General features: G+C 34.8%; 4 protein-coding genes and 1 pseudogene across 5 annotated transcripts; all 5 read left to right on the plus strand.

The window, feature by feature from the left end:
* Nucleotides 1-316: 316 nt before the first annotated feature.
* TVAGG3_0188930 (adhesin-related family) lies at nucleotides 317-2,020 on the plus strand (the record flags this gene model as incomplete). The annotated part of the gene is made up of 1 exon (XM_051225886.1): nucleotides 317-2,020. One exon carries the CDS (start codon nucleotides 317-319, stop codon nucleotides 2,018-2,020), a length of 1,704 nt encoding a protein of 567 aa, XP_051110872.1.
* Nucleotides 2,021-3,660: 1,640 nt separating this feature from the next.
* TVAGG3_0188940 (adhesin-related family) lies at nucleotides 3,661-4,720 on the plus strand (the record flags this gene model as incomplete). The annotated part of the gene is made up of 1 exon (XM_051225887.1): nucleotides 3,661-4,720. A coding segment is annotated over one exon (1,060 nt), but the record flags the coding sequence as incomplete, so codon positions are not given.
* Nucleotides 4,721-5,868: 1,148 nt separating this feature from the next.
* TVAGG3_0188950 (adhesin-related family) lies at nucleotides 5,869-8,628 on the plus strand (the record flags this gene model as incomplete). Its single annotated transcript, XM_051225888.1, has 1 exon — nucleotides 5,869-8,628. The coding sequence occupies one exon, from the start codon at nucleotides 5,869-5,871 to the stop codon at nucleotides 8,626-8,628; it is 2,760 nt and encodes a 919-aa protein (XP_051110874.1).
* A 552-nt stretch (nucleotides 8,629-9,180) lies between these two features.
* Nucleotides 9,181-9,849, plus strand: TVAGG3_0188960 (adhesin-related family; the record flags this gene model as incomplete). Its single annotated transcript, XM_051225889.1, has 1 exon — nucleotides 9,181-9,849. The coding sequence occupies one exon, from the start codon at nucleotides 9,181-9,183 to the stop codon at nucleotides 9,847-9,849; it is 669 nt and encodes a 222-aa protein (XP_051110875.1).
* Nucleotides 9,850-10,654: 805 nt separating this feature from the next.
* Nucleotides 10,655-12,303, plus strand: TVAGG3_0188970 (annotated as a pseudogene). Its single transcript has one exon. A coding segment is annotated over exon 1 (1,649 nt).
* The last annotated feature ends 2,700 nt before the right edge of the window (nucleotides 12,304-15,003 follow it).

Here is a 15,003-nt window from a genome sequence, read left to right on the forward strand (position 1 = left end):
AATTTCAATGTCATCAAAATGACTATTTGCATTTATATTAACATCTTCATCAAACGAAAAACTATCAGTAGAAGATATGTCATTAACAGGGCCCTTATTTGCCTTCTTAATGGCTATAACAGCAACGACAATTATAATTGCAACTAAAGCTAAACCACATACTCCTCCTATTACTCCATAAAGAGCAGATTTAGATAGTTGCCCAGAATTTTGATTATCGTCACCGCCATCGGTAACTTCATTATAGGAACTTGAATTGCTTTCATTATGAATCTGTGAACTTATGCTTTGGGGAGTCGGAATCTGAGCTGTTGGGATGATAATTACTTCACTAGATGATGAATTTGTCTCTTCGCTGGATGATGATGAAGATGATGTTGTTTCTTCACTAGATGATGATGATGAAGATGATGATGTTTCTTCACTTGACGATGATGATGTTGTTGCCTCTTCACTAGATGATGATGAAGATGATGTTGTCTCTTCACTTGACGATGATGATGAAGATGTTTCTTCACTGGACGATGATGATGAAGATGAAGATGTTGTTGTCTCGTCACTAGATGATGATGAAGATGATGTTGTCTCTTCACTTGACGATGATGATGAAGATGAAGATGTTGTTGTCTCGTCACTAGATGATGATGAAGATGATGTTGTCTCTTCACTAGATGATGAAGATGAAGATGTTGTTGTTTCTTCACTTGACGATGATGATGATGTTGTTGTTTCTTCACTAGATGATGATGAAGATGAAGATGTTGTTGTCTCGTCACTAGATGATGATGATGTTGTTGTTTCTTCACTAGATGATGATGATGAAGATGATGATGTTTCTTCACTAGATGATGATGATGAAGATGTTGTTGTCTCGTCACTAGATGATGATGATGAAGATGTTTCTTCACTTGACGATGATGATGATGTTGTTGCCTCTTCACTAGATGATGATGAAGATGATGATGTTTCTTCACCTGACGATGATGATAAAGATGAAGATGTTGTTGTCTCTTCACTAGATGATGATGAAGATGATGTTGTTTCTTCACTAGATGACGATGATGAAGATGAAGATGTTATTGCCTCTTCACTAGATGATGATGAAGATGATGTTGTCTCGTCACTTGACGATGATGATGAAGATGAAGATGTTGTTGTCTCGTCACTAGATGATGATGAAGATGATGATGTTTCTTCACTAGATGATGATGATGAAGATGTTGTTGTCTCTTCACTAGATGATGATGAAGATGAAGATGTTGTTGTCTCTTCACTAGATGATGATGAAGATGATGATGTTTCTTCACTTGACGATGATGATGTTGTTTCTTCACTAGATGACGATGATGAAGATGAAGATGTTGTTGCCTCTTCACTAGATGATGATGAAGATGATGTTGTTTCTTCACTAGATGATGATGATGAAGATGATGTTGTCTCTTCACTAGATGATGATGAAGATGATGATGTTGTTGTCTCTTCACTAGATGATGATGAAGATGATGATGTTTCTTCACTTGACGATGATGATGAAGATGATGATGTTTCTTCACTTGACGATGATGATAAAGATGAAGATGTTGTTGTCTCGTCACTAGATGATGATGAAGATGATGTTGTTTCTTCACTAGATGACGATGATGAAGATGATGATGTTTCTTCACTGGACGATGATGATGAAGATGAAGATGTTGTTGTCTCGTCACTAGATGATGATGATGTTGTTGTTTCTTCACTAGATGATGATGAAGATGATGATGTTTCTTCACTAGATGATGATGATGAAGATGTTGTTGTCTCGTCACTAGATGATGATGATGAAGATGTTTCTTCACTTGACGATGATGATGATGTTGTTGCCTCTTCACTAGATGATGATGAAGATGATGATGTTTCTTCACCTGACGATGATGATAAGATGAAGATGTTGTGTGTCTCTTCACTAGATGATGATGAAGATGATGTTGTTTCTTCACTAGATGACGATGATGAAGATGAAGATGTTATTGCCTTTCACTAGATGATGATGAAGATGATGTTGTCTCGTCACTTGACGATGATGAGAAGATGAAGATGTTGTTGTCTCGTCACTAGATGATGATGATGTTGTTGTTTCTTCACTAGATGATGATGAAGATGATGTTGTCTCTTCACTTGACGATGATGATGAAGATGAAGATGTTGTTGTCTCGTCACTAGATGATGCTGAAGATGATGTTGTCTCTCACTTGACGATGATGATGAAGATGAAGATGTTGTTGTCTCGTCATTAGATGATGATGATGTTGTTGTTTCTTCACTAGATGATGATGAAGATGATGATGTTCTTCACTAGATGATGATGATGAAGATGTTGTTTGTCTCGTCACTAGATGATGATGATGAAGTGTTTCTTCACTTGACGATGATGATGTGTTGTTGCCTCTTCACTAGATGATGATGAAGATGATGATGTTTCTTCACCTGACGATGATGATAAAGATGAAGATGTTGTTGTCTCTTCACTAGATGATGATGAAGATGATGTTGTTTCTTCACTAGATGACATGATGAAGATGAAATGTTATTGCCTCTTCACTAGATGATGATGAAGATGATGATGTTTCTTCACTAGATGATGATGATGAAATGTTGTTGTCTCGTCACTAGATGATGATGAAGATGATGATGTTTCTTCACTAGATGATGATGATGAAGATGTTGTTGTCTCTTCACTAGATGATGATGAAGATGAAGATGTTGTTGTCTCTTCACTAGATGATGATGAATGATGATGTTTCTTCACTTGACGATGATGATGAATGATGATGTTTCTTCACTTGACGATGATGATGTTGTTTCTTCACTAGATGACGATGATGAAGATGAAGATGTTGTTGCCTCTTCACTAGATGATGATGAAGATGATGTTGTTTCTTCACTAGATGATGATGATGAAGATGATGTTGTCTCTTCACTAGATGATGATGAAGATGATGATGTTGTTGTCTCTTCACTAGATGATGATGAAGATGATGATGTTTCTTCACTTGACGATGATGATGAAGATGATGATGTTTCTTCACTTGACGATGATGATGAAGATGATGATGTTTTCTTCACTTGACGATGATGATGTTGTTGTTTCTTCACTAGATGATGATGAAGATGATGATGTTTCTTCACTGGACGATGATGATGAAGATGAAGATGTTGTTGTCTCGTCACTAGATGATGATGAAGATGATGATGTTTCGTCACTAGATGATGATGATGAAGATGTTGTTGTCTCTTCACTAGATGATGATGAAGATGATGATGTTTCTTCACTTGACGATGATGATGAAGATGATGATGTTTCTTCACTGACGATGATGATGTTGTTTCTTCACTAGATGACGATGATGAAGATGAAGATGTTGTTGCTCTTCACTAGATGATGATGAAGATGATGTTGTTTCTTCACTAGATGATGATGATGAAGATGATGTTGTCTCTTCACTAGATGATGATGAAGATGATGATGTTGTTGTCTCTTCACTAGATGATGATGAAGATGATGATGTTTCTTCACTTGACGATGATGATGAAGATGATGATGTTTCTTCACTTGACGATGATGATGAAGATGATGATGTTTCTTCACTTGACGATGATGATGTTGTTGTTTCTTCACTAGATGATGATGATGAAGATGATGATGTTTCTTCACTGGACGATGATGATGAAGATGAAGATGTTGTTGTCTCGTCACTAGATGATGATGAAGATGATGATGTTTCTTCACTAGATGATGATGATGAAGATGTTGTTGTCTCTTCACTAGATGATGATGAAGATGAAGATGTTGTTGTCTCTTCACTAGATGATGATGAAGATGATGATGTTTCTTCACTTGACGATGATGATGAAGATGATGATGTTTCTTCACTTGACGATGATGATGTTGTTTCTTCACTAGATGACGATGATGAAGATGAAGATGTTGTTGCCTCTTCACTAGATGATGATGAAGATGATGTTGTTTCTTCACTAGATGATGATGATGAAGATGATGTTGTCTCTTCACTAGATGATGATGAAGATGATGATGTTGTTGTCTCTTCACTAGATGATGATGAAGATGATGATGTTTCTTCACTTGACGATGATGATGAAGATGATGATGTTTCTTCACTTGACGATGATGATAAAGATGAAGATGTTGTTGTCTCGTCACTAGATGATGATGAAGATGATGTTGTTTCTTCACTTGACGATGATGAAGATGATGATGTTTCTTCACTAGATGACGATGATGATAAAGATGAAGATGTTGTTGTCTCGTCACTAGATGATGATGATGTTGTTGTTTCTTCACTAGATGATGATGAAGATGATGATGTTTCTTCACTAGATGATGATGATGAAGATGTTGTTGTCTCGTCACTAGATGATGATGATGAAGATGTTTCTTCACTTGACGATGATGATGATGTTGTTGCCTCTTCACTAGATGATGATGAAGATGATGATGTTTCTTCACCTGACGATGATGATAAAGATGAAGATGTTGTTGTCTCTTCACTAGATGATGATGAAGATGATGTTGTTTCTTCACTAGATGACGATGATGAAGATGAAGATGTTATTGCCTCTTCACTAGATGATGATGAAGATGATGTTGTCTCGTCACTAGATGATGATGATGTTGTTGTTTCTTCACTAGATGATGATGAAGATGATGTTGTCTCTTCACTTGACGATGATGATGAAGATGAAGATGTTTTGTCTCGTCACTAGATGATGGAAGATGATGTTGTCTCTTCACTTGACGATGATGATGAAGATGAAGATGTTGTTGTCTCGTCATAGATGATGATGAAGATGATGATGTTCTTCACTACGATGATGATGATGAAGATGTTGTTGTCTCGTCATTAGATGATGAAGATGAAGATGTTTCTTCACTTGATGATGATGATGATGATGTTGTTGTCCTCTTCACTAGATGAATTGAAATGATGATGATGTTTCTTCACTGATTGATGATAAAGATGAAGATGTTGTTGTCTCTTCACTAGATGATGATGAAGATGATGTTGTTTCTTCACTAGATGACGATGATGAAGATGAAGATGTTATTGCCTCTTCACTAGATGATGATGAAGATGATGATGTTTCTTCACTAGATGATGATGATGAAGATGTTGTTGTCTCGTCACTAGATGATGATGAAGATGATGAGTTTCTTCACTAGATGATGATGATGAAGATGTTGTTGTCTCTTCACTAGATGATGATGAAGATGATGATGTTGTTGTCTCTTCACTAGATGATGATGAAGATGATGATGTTTCTTCACTTGACGATGATGATGAAGATGATGATGTTTCTTCACTTGACGATGATGATGTTGTTTCTTCACTAGATGACGATGATGAAGATGAAGATGTTGTTGCCTCTTCACTAGATGATGATGAAGATGATGTTGTTTCTTCACTAGATGATGATGATGAAGATGATGTTGTCTCTTCACTAGATGATGATGAAGATGATGATGTTGTTGTCTCTTCACTAGATTATGATGAAGATGATGATGTTTCTTCACTTGACGATGATGATGAAGATGATGATGTTTCTTCACTTGACGATGATGATAAAGATGAAGATGTTGTTGTCTCGTCACTAGATGATGATGAAGATGATGTTGTCTCGTCACTTGACGATGATGATGAAGATGAAGATGTTGTTGTCTCGTCACTAGATGATGATGAAGATGATGATGTTTTCACTAGATGATGATGATGAAGATGTTGTTGTCTCTTCACTAGATGATGATGAAGATGAAGATGTTGTTGTCTCTTCACTAGATGATGATGAATGATGATGTTTCTTCACTTGACGATGATGATGTTGTTTTCTTCACTAGATGACGATGATGAAGATGAAGATGTTGTTGCCTCTTCACTAGATGATGATGAAGATGATGTTGTTTCTTCACTAGATGATGATGATGAAGATGATGTTGTCTCTTCACTAGATGATGATGAAGATGATGATGTTGTTGTCTCTTCACTAGATGATGATGAAGATGATGATGTTTCTTCACTTGACGATGATGATGAAGATGATGATGTTTCTTCACTTGACGATGATGATAAAGATGAAGATGTTGTTGTCTCGTCACTAGATGATGATGAAGATGATGTTGTTTCTTCACTAGATGACGATGATGAAGATGATGATGTTTCTTCACTGGACGATGATGATGAAGATGAAGATGTTGTTGTCTCGTCACTAGATGATGATGATGTTGTTGTTTCTTCACTAGATGATGATGAAGATGATGATGTTTCTTCACTAGATGATGATGATGAAGATGTTGTTGTCTCGTCACTAGATGATGATGATGAAGATGTTTCTTCACTTGACGATGATGATGATGTTGTTGCCTCTTCACTAGATGATGATGAAGATGATGATGTTTCTTCACCTGACGATGATGATAAAGATGAAGATGTTGTTGTCTCTTCACTAGATGATGATGAAGATGATGTTGTTTCTTCACTAGATGACGATGATGAAGATGAAGATGTTATTGCCTCTTCACTAGATGATGATGAAGATGATGTTGTCTCGTCACTTGACGATGATGATGAAGATGAAGATGTTGTTGTCTCGTCACTAGATGATGATGATGTTGTTGTTTCTTCACTAGATGATGATGAAGATGATGTTGTCTCTTCACTTGACGATGATGATGAAGATGAAGATGTTGTTGTCTCGTCACTAGATGATGCTGAAGATGATGTTGTCTCTTCACTTGACGATGATGATGAAGATGAAGATGTTGTTGTCTCGTCATTAGATGATGATGATGTTGTTGTTTCTTCACTAGATGATGATGAAGATGATGATGTTTCTTCACTAGATGATGATGATGAAGATGTTGTTGTCTCGTCACTAGATGATGATGATGAAGATGTTTCTTCACTTGACGATGATGATGATGTTGTTGCCTCTTCACTAGATGATGATGAAGATGATGATGTTTCTTCACCTGACGATGATGATAAAGATGAAGATGTTGTTGTCTCTTCACTAGATGATGATGAAGATGATGTTGTTTCTTCACTAGATGACGATGATGAAGATGAAGATGTTATTGCCTCTTCACTAGATGATGATGAAGATGATGATGTTTCTTCACTAGATGATGATGATGAAGATGTTGTTGTCTCGTCACTAGATGATGATGAAGATGATGATGTTTCTTCACTAGATGATGATGATGAAGATGTTGTTGTCTCTTCACTAGATGATGATGAAGATGAAGATGTTGTTGTCTCTTCACTAGATGATGATGAAGATGATGATGTTTCTTCACTTGACGATGATGATGAAGATGATGATGTTTCTTCACTTGACGATGATGATGTTGTTTCTTCACTAGATGACGATGATGAAGATGAAGATGTTGTTGCCTCTTCACTAGATGATGATGAAGATGATGTTGTTTCTTCACTAGATGATGATGATGAAGATGATGTTGTCTCTTCACTAGATGATGATGAAGATGATGATGTTGTTGTCTCTTCACTAGATGATGATGAAGATGATGATGTTTCTTCACTTGACGATGATGATGAAGATGATGATGTTTCTTCACTTGACGATGATGATGAAGATGATGATGTTTCTTCACTTGACGATGATGATGTTGTTGTTTCTTCACTAGATGATGATGAAGATGATGATGTTTCTTCACTGGACGATGATGATGAAGATGAAGATGTTGTTGTCTCGTCACTAGATGATGATGAAGATGATGATGTTTCTTCACTAGATGATGATGATGAAGATGTTGTTGTCTCTTCACTAGATGATGATGAAGATGATGATGTTTCTTCACTTGACGATGATGATGAAGATGATGATGTTTCTTCACTTGACGATGATGATGTTGTTTCTTCACTAGATGACGATGATGAAGATGAAGATGTTGTTGCCTCTTCACTAGATGATGATGAAGATGATGTTGTTTCTTCACTAGATGATGATGATGAAGATGATGTTGTCTCTTCACTAGATGATGATGAAGATGATGATGTTGTTGTCTCTTCACTAGATGATGATGAAGATGATGATGTTTCTTCACTTGACGATGATGATGAAGATGATGATGTTTCTTCACTTGACGATGATGATGAAGATGATGATGTTTCTTCACTTGACGATGATGATGTTGTTGTTTCTTCACTAGATGATGATGATGAAGATGATGATGTTTCTTCACTGGACGATGATGATGAAGATGAAGATGTTGTCTCGTCACTAGATGATGATGAAGATGATGTTTCTTCACTAGATGATGATGATGAAGATGTTGTTGTCTCTTCACTAGATGATGATGAAGATGAAGATGTTGTTGTCTCTTCACTAGATGATGATGAAGATGATGATGTTTCTTCACTTGACGATGATGATGAAGATGATGATGTTTCTTCACTTGACGATGATGATGTTGTTTCTTCACTAGATGACGATGATGAAGATGAAGATGTTGTTGCCTCTTCACTAGATGATGATGAAGATGATGTTGTTTCTTCACTAGATGATGATGATGAAGATGATGTTGTCTCTTCACTAGATGATGATGAAGATTGATGTTGTTGTCTCTTCACTAGATGATGATGAAGATGATGATGTTTCTTCACTTGACGATGATGATGAAGATGATGATGTTTCTTCACTTGACGATGATGATAAAGATGAAGATGTTGTTGTCTCGTCACTAGATGATGATGAAGATGATGTTGTTTCTTCACTTGACGATGATGAAGATGATGATGTTTCTTCACTAGATGACGATGATGATAAAGATGAAGATGTTGTTGTCTCGTCACTAGATGATGATGATGTTGTTGTTTCTTCACTAGATGATGATGAAGATGATGATGTTTCTTCACTAGATGATGATGATGAAGATGTTGTTGTCTCGTCACTAGATGATGATGATGAAGATGTTTCTTCACTTGACGATGATGATGATGTTGTTGCCTCTTCACTAGATGATGATGAAGATGATGATTTCTTCACCTGACGATGATGATAAAGATGAAGATGTTTTGTCTCTTCACTAGATGATGATGAAGATGATGTTGTTTCTTCACTAATGACGATGATGAAGATGAAGATGTTTTGCCTCTTCACTAGATGATGAGAAGATATGTTGTCTCGTCACTAGATGATGATGATGTTGTTGTTTCTTCACTAGATGATGATGAAGATGATGTTGTCTCTTCACTTGACGATGATGATGAAGATGAAGATGTTGTTGTCTCGTCACTAGATGATGCTGAAGATGATGTTGTCTCTTCACTTGACGATGATGATGAAGATGAAGATGTTGTTGTCTCGTCATTAGATGATGATGAAGATGATGATGTTTCTTCACTAGATGATGATGATGAAGATGTTGTTGTCTCGTCACTAGATGATGATGATGAAGATGTTTCTTCACTTGACGATGATGATGATGTTGTTGCCTCTTCACTAGATGATGATGAAGATGATGATGTTTCTTCACCTGACGATGATGATAAAGATGAAGATGTTGTTGTCTCTTCACTAGATGATGATGAAGATGATGTTGTTTCTTCACTAGATGACGATGATGAAGATGAAGATGTTATTGCCTCTTCACTAGATGATGATGAAGATGATGATGTTTCTTCACTAGATGATGATGATGAAGATGTTGTTGTCTCGTCACTAGATGATGATGAAGATGATGATGTTTCTTCACTAGATGATGATGATGAAGATGTTGTTGTCTCTTCACTAGATGATGATGAAGATGATGATGTTGTTGTTCTCACTAGATGATGATGAAGATGATGATGTTTTCTTCACTTGACGATGATGATGAAGATGATGATGTTTCTTCACTGACGATGATGATGTGTTTCTTCACTAGATGACGATGATGAAGATGAAGATGTTGTTGCCTCTTCACTAGATGATGATGAAGATGATGTTGTTTCTTCACTAGATGATGATGATGAAGATGATGTTGTCTCTTCACTAGATGATGATGAAGATGATGATGTTGTTGTCTCTTCACTAGATTATGATGAAGATGATGATGTTTCTTCACTTGACGATGATGATGATGATGATGTTTCTTCACTGACGATGATGAAAGATGAAGATGTTGTTGTCTCACTAGATGATGATGAAGATGAATGTTGTTGTCTCGTCACTAGATGATGATGAAGATGATGATGTTTCTTCACTGACGATGATGATGAAGATGAAGATGTTGTTGTCTCGTCACTAGATGATGATGATGTTGTTGTTTCTTCACTAGATGATGATGAAGATGATGATGTTTCTTCACTAGATGATGATGATGAAGATGTTGTTGTCTCGTCACTAGATGATGATGATGAAGATGTTGTTTCTTCACTTGACGATGAAGATGATGTTGTTGCCTCTTCACTAGATGATGATGAAGATGATGTTGTTCTTCACCTGACGATGATGATAAAGATGAAGATGTTGTTGTCTCTTCACTAGATGATGATGAAGATGATGTTGTTTCTTCACTAGATGACGATGATGAAGATGAAGATGTTATTGCTCTTCACTAGATGATGATGAAGATGATGTTGTCTCTCACTTGACGATGATGATGAAGATGAAGATGTTGTTGTCTCGTCACTAGATGATGATGATGTTGTTGTTTCTTCACTAGATGATGATGAAGATGATGTTGTCTCTTCACTTGACGATGATGATGAAGATGAAGATGTTGTTGTCTCGTCACTAGATGATGCTGAAGATGATGTTGTCTCTTCACTTGACGATGATGATGAAGATGAAGATGTTGTTGTCTCGTCATTAGATGATGATGAAGATGATGATGTCTCTTCACTAGATGATGATGAAGATGAAGATGTTGTTGTCTCTTCACTAGATGATGATGAAGATGATGTTGTCTCTTCACTTGACGATGATGATAAAGATGAAGATGTTGTTGTCTCGTCACTAGATGATGATGAAGATGATGTTGTTTCTTCACTAGATGATGATGATGAAGATGATGATGTTTCTTCACTTGACGATGATGATGTTGTTTCTTCACTTGATGATGATGATGATGTTGTTGTTTCTTCACTAGATGATGATGAAGATGAAGATGTTGTTGTCTCGTCACTAGATGATGATGATGTTGTTGTTTCTTCACTAGATGATGATGATGAAGATGATGATGTTTCTTCACTAGATGATGATGATGAAGATGTTGTTGTCTCGTCACTAGATGATGATGATGAAGATGTTTCTTCACTTGACGATGATGATGTTGTTGTTGCCTCTTCACTAGATGATGATGAAGATGATGATGTTTCTTCACTAGATGATGATGATGAAGATGTTGTTGTCTCTTCACTAGATGATGATGAAGATGATGTTGTTTCTTCACTAGATGACGATGATGAAGATGAAGATGTTATTGCCTCTTCACTAGATGATGATGAAGATGATGATGTTTCTTCACTTGACGATGATGATGAAGATGATGATGTTTCTTCACTTGACGATGATGATGTTGTTTCTTCACTAGATGACGATGATGAAGATGAAGATGTTGTTGCCTCTTCACTAGATGATGATGAAGATGATGTTGTTTCTTCACTAGATGATGATGATGAAGATGATGTTGTCTCTTCACTAGATGATGATGATGAAGATGATGATGTTGTTGTCTCTTCACTAGATGATGATGAAGATGATGATGTTTCTTCACTTGACGATGATGATGAAGATGATGATGTTTCTTCACTTGACGATGATGATGAAGATGATGATGTTTCTTCACTTGACGATGATGATAAAGATGAAGATGTTGTTGTCTCGTCACTAGATGATGATGAAGATGATGTTGTTTCTTCACTTGACGATGATGAAGATGATGATGTTTCTTCACTAGATGACGATGATGATAAAGATGAAGATGTTGTTGCCTCTTCACTAGATGATGATGAAGATGATGTTGTTTCTTCACTAGATGATGATGAAGATGATGATGTTTCTTCACTTAACGATGATGATGAAGATGAAGATGTTGTTGTCTCTTCACTAGATGATGATGATGATGATGTTGTTGTTTCTTCACTTGACGATGATGAAGATGATGATGTTTCTTCACTTGACGATGATGAAGATGATGAAGATGTCACAACTATATCCTCCTCTTCAATAATGCGTGACCTGGTATCCTCATCAAAATATGCTGTTTGGAAAGATGTTTCTTCTAAAATATTATTTGATTTATAGTCGGTATTAACATTATAATGCTCTTGAATGTAGTATGTATCAACATTCAAGCGACTTGTTGAAGTTCCATGGGTATAACTAGTAATATTATAACCATTTGGATCTGTAATTTTATTTTGACAATCGTATAAAGCAAAATTCTGGAATGTAATTTGACTATTATCTAAATTGAAATACCTGAGACCATATTGTTCTTGGTCAGAACAATAATTAACATTTATGTATTTTATTGTACCTGAAACGAATTTGAACTCAGCGATAACAGATATAGAATGTAAATTTTGTAAATTTATATACGAAACATAATTCTCATCTAAATTGATCTTATTAACTTCTGAATCTGCTTCAATTGCAAATCCACTGCAAAATCCAACTTCCATATCCGAAATATTAACATTTTTGAAAATAATGGACCCTTTATATAAAAATATTGGGCGTTGTACGCTATCTGCCTTGAAACGTCGACTATTATGAGAAACGCTGATTTCAGATATGCCATTAATTTTTGAATATCTATTACATTTGATCGTATAAATTGGCCTTTATGGTCATCATTATATGTTTCATCATAAGTATTACTAGTATCAAAAGTACATTGAGATACGTAAAATTCGGCGTTCTCTGAACCATCAACATAGACTGCTCCGCCAGAATAAGGGGCCCATGTATTATAAAATTTGCAAAGTACTAGAGCAAGGCGAATCGAGCAATAAATCGCGCCGCCATGAAGGGATTCCTAATTACTATAATCATTTGTTCCAACCTCAATAAATTCAGATCTGCGAATAAAGGCATTCCCATTAGATGTAATTTTTTGTCGCCCAGATGCAGTATAGGGCTCAGCAGCTTGGTTTGGAAAATAATGTGAAAAAGGATATTTCACCATAAATAATGTAAAAAAAGGATATTAGAGAGAACAAGATAAAATAAGTATATGGGATTAATTCAAGATAAGATTTTTGAATTGGATAAGTCAAAACGTTTTGAATATTATAGAAATAATAAGTTGGTGTTTTAACTTATATGATAATAGCATCAACAATCTCAGAAAAAATTATAAGAGTAAAAAGTTGGTCGATTGCATATTTGCAATTATAATATTATAAGTAATTTGAACAATAAAATAAGTGTGTTATGTAAACTTCTTAAAGTTCGGTAGAAATAAAGGAACTTCTGAAAAAGTAATTTGAAAACGCTAGATGATTTTTGTAAATAATAGAGAAACTAAGATACTTTTTATGGGCTTGTAAATTATTTTGAAAATAATTTGAGATTCCAATTCACTCCAATCTGAGAATTTTGCAAATTACCTCAGACTTTTCAGAGGATTGAGTTGCCACTCAATCCTCTGAAATAGTCTGTGGTAATTTTTAGTCTCTACACTATTTCAATATAAGCTCCATTTTTAAACAGTTTTTAAAAATCGAGCATTGAAAAGTGTGATGAGACTTATAGAATTAGATCTTAGATTCTATTAAAAATTTTCTTCTTAATATGATATAATATTAACCATGGCTATATGTTATCGTCGGAAAAATTAAAAATTGCATAGATTTTTTATAGGAAAAATCGATCGACTTTATGTTCACATATTTGAACATATTATAAAAGAATTGAATAATATGTCACATATTATGTGTGATAGCATTAACTGGAAATAATGGATGTAATTAATTGAAAATTATTGTGCTTCTTTTTGACTGAAAGCAATTGCTCTGGGCATATGGGATGAAGCTCAAGCGTACAGCAAATCCAAATTATTGTTTTCCAAAATGTTAAATTATTCATTATTTTCCACAAAGCACAATACAGAATTCTATATAGATAACCAGGTATTGTTAGGATTATACATTATATCTGGTTAGCAAGTATCTAGATAACAAGTTAATGATCAATGAATAATTATTTTAACCGAAGGTGAGTTCAAGAAATAAAATGTGTTTGGCCTAGGGATTTAAAAAAAAGTTCGCAAAATGGCGAATTGCGCCACTTCTAATTTTTTGGCGAATTCGCCATTTTTCAATTTCGAAACCATATAAAAGGGTCTGTTATTTTTATTTTGTGGAATTCTCGTTTTTTATTAATAAAGAGTCTAACATTTTTATTGTGTGATATTCTTCATGATTTTAAGATAGGGTCTATTATTTTTATTTTGGGATTATCGTTTTCCTCTCAATTTTACTTTACAAAATGGCGAATTCACAATTTGGCGAAGACGTTAAGCCCAATATTATGTTTCCAATTTTCTTATCAATTTGCAAAATATATTTGATGAATATATATATTATGACAATAAAGTTCATATTTGTTTACGATTAAAAATTATTATTTTTTTTGGTTTTGCATTTCATTATGCTGATTGCAAAATTAGATTTTCTTGAGGTTAGTTTGATTAAATCATATCAATTTATTCTCATACTAACTAATCAGAATATTTTTGAATTCAAAATAAGAACTTTATTATTAAGTTCGTTAAAAATTATTACTCATAACATAAACAGTTTTTATGTGCGCTTTAAGAAATGATATGGTTTTAATTTGAAAAATTTGAATGAAACAAATTGTTGCCTTGTCCGCACACTCATAATTAATAATATTAATATTATTTGGAATCTCTTCCTTTATGATATTGTGAATGAATTTATCTAAAATTAGATAATATTTGCAAATATTTAGGTTTTTCTCAATTATTCAGTATTT

Source organism: Trichomonas vaginalis, chromosome IV (genome assembly GCF_026262505.1).
Source record: "Trichomonas vaginalis G3 chromosome IV, whole genome shotgun sequence".
Lineage (NCBI taxonomy): Eukaryota > Parabasalia > Trichomonadida > Trichomonadidae > Trichomonas > Trichomonas vaginalis.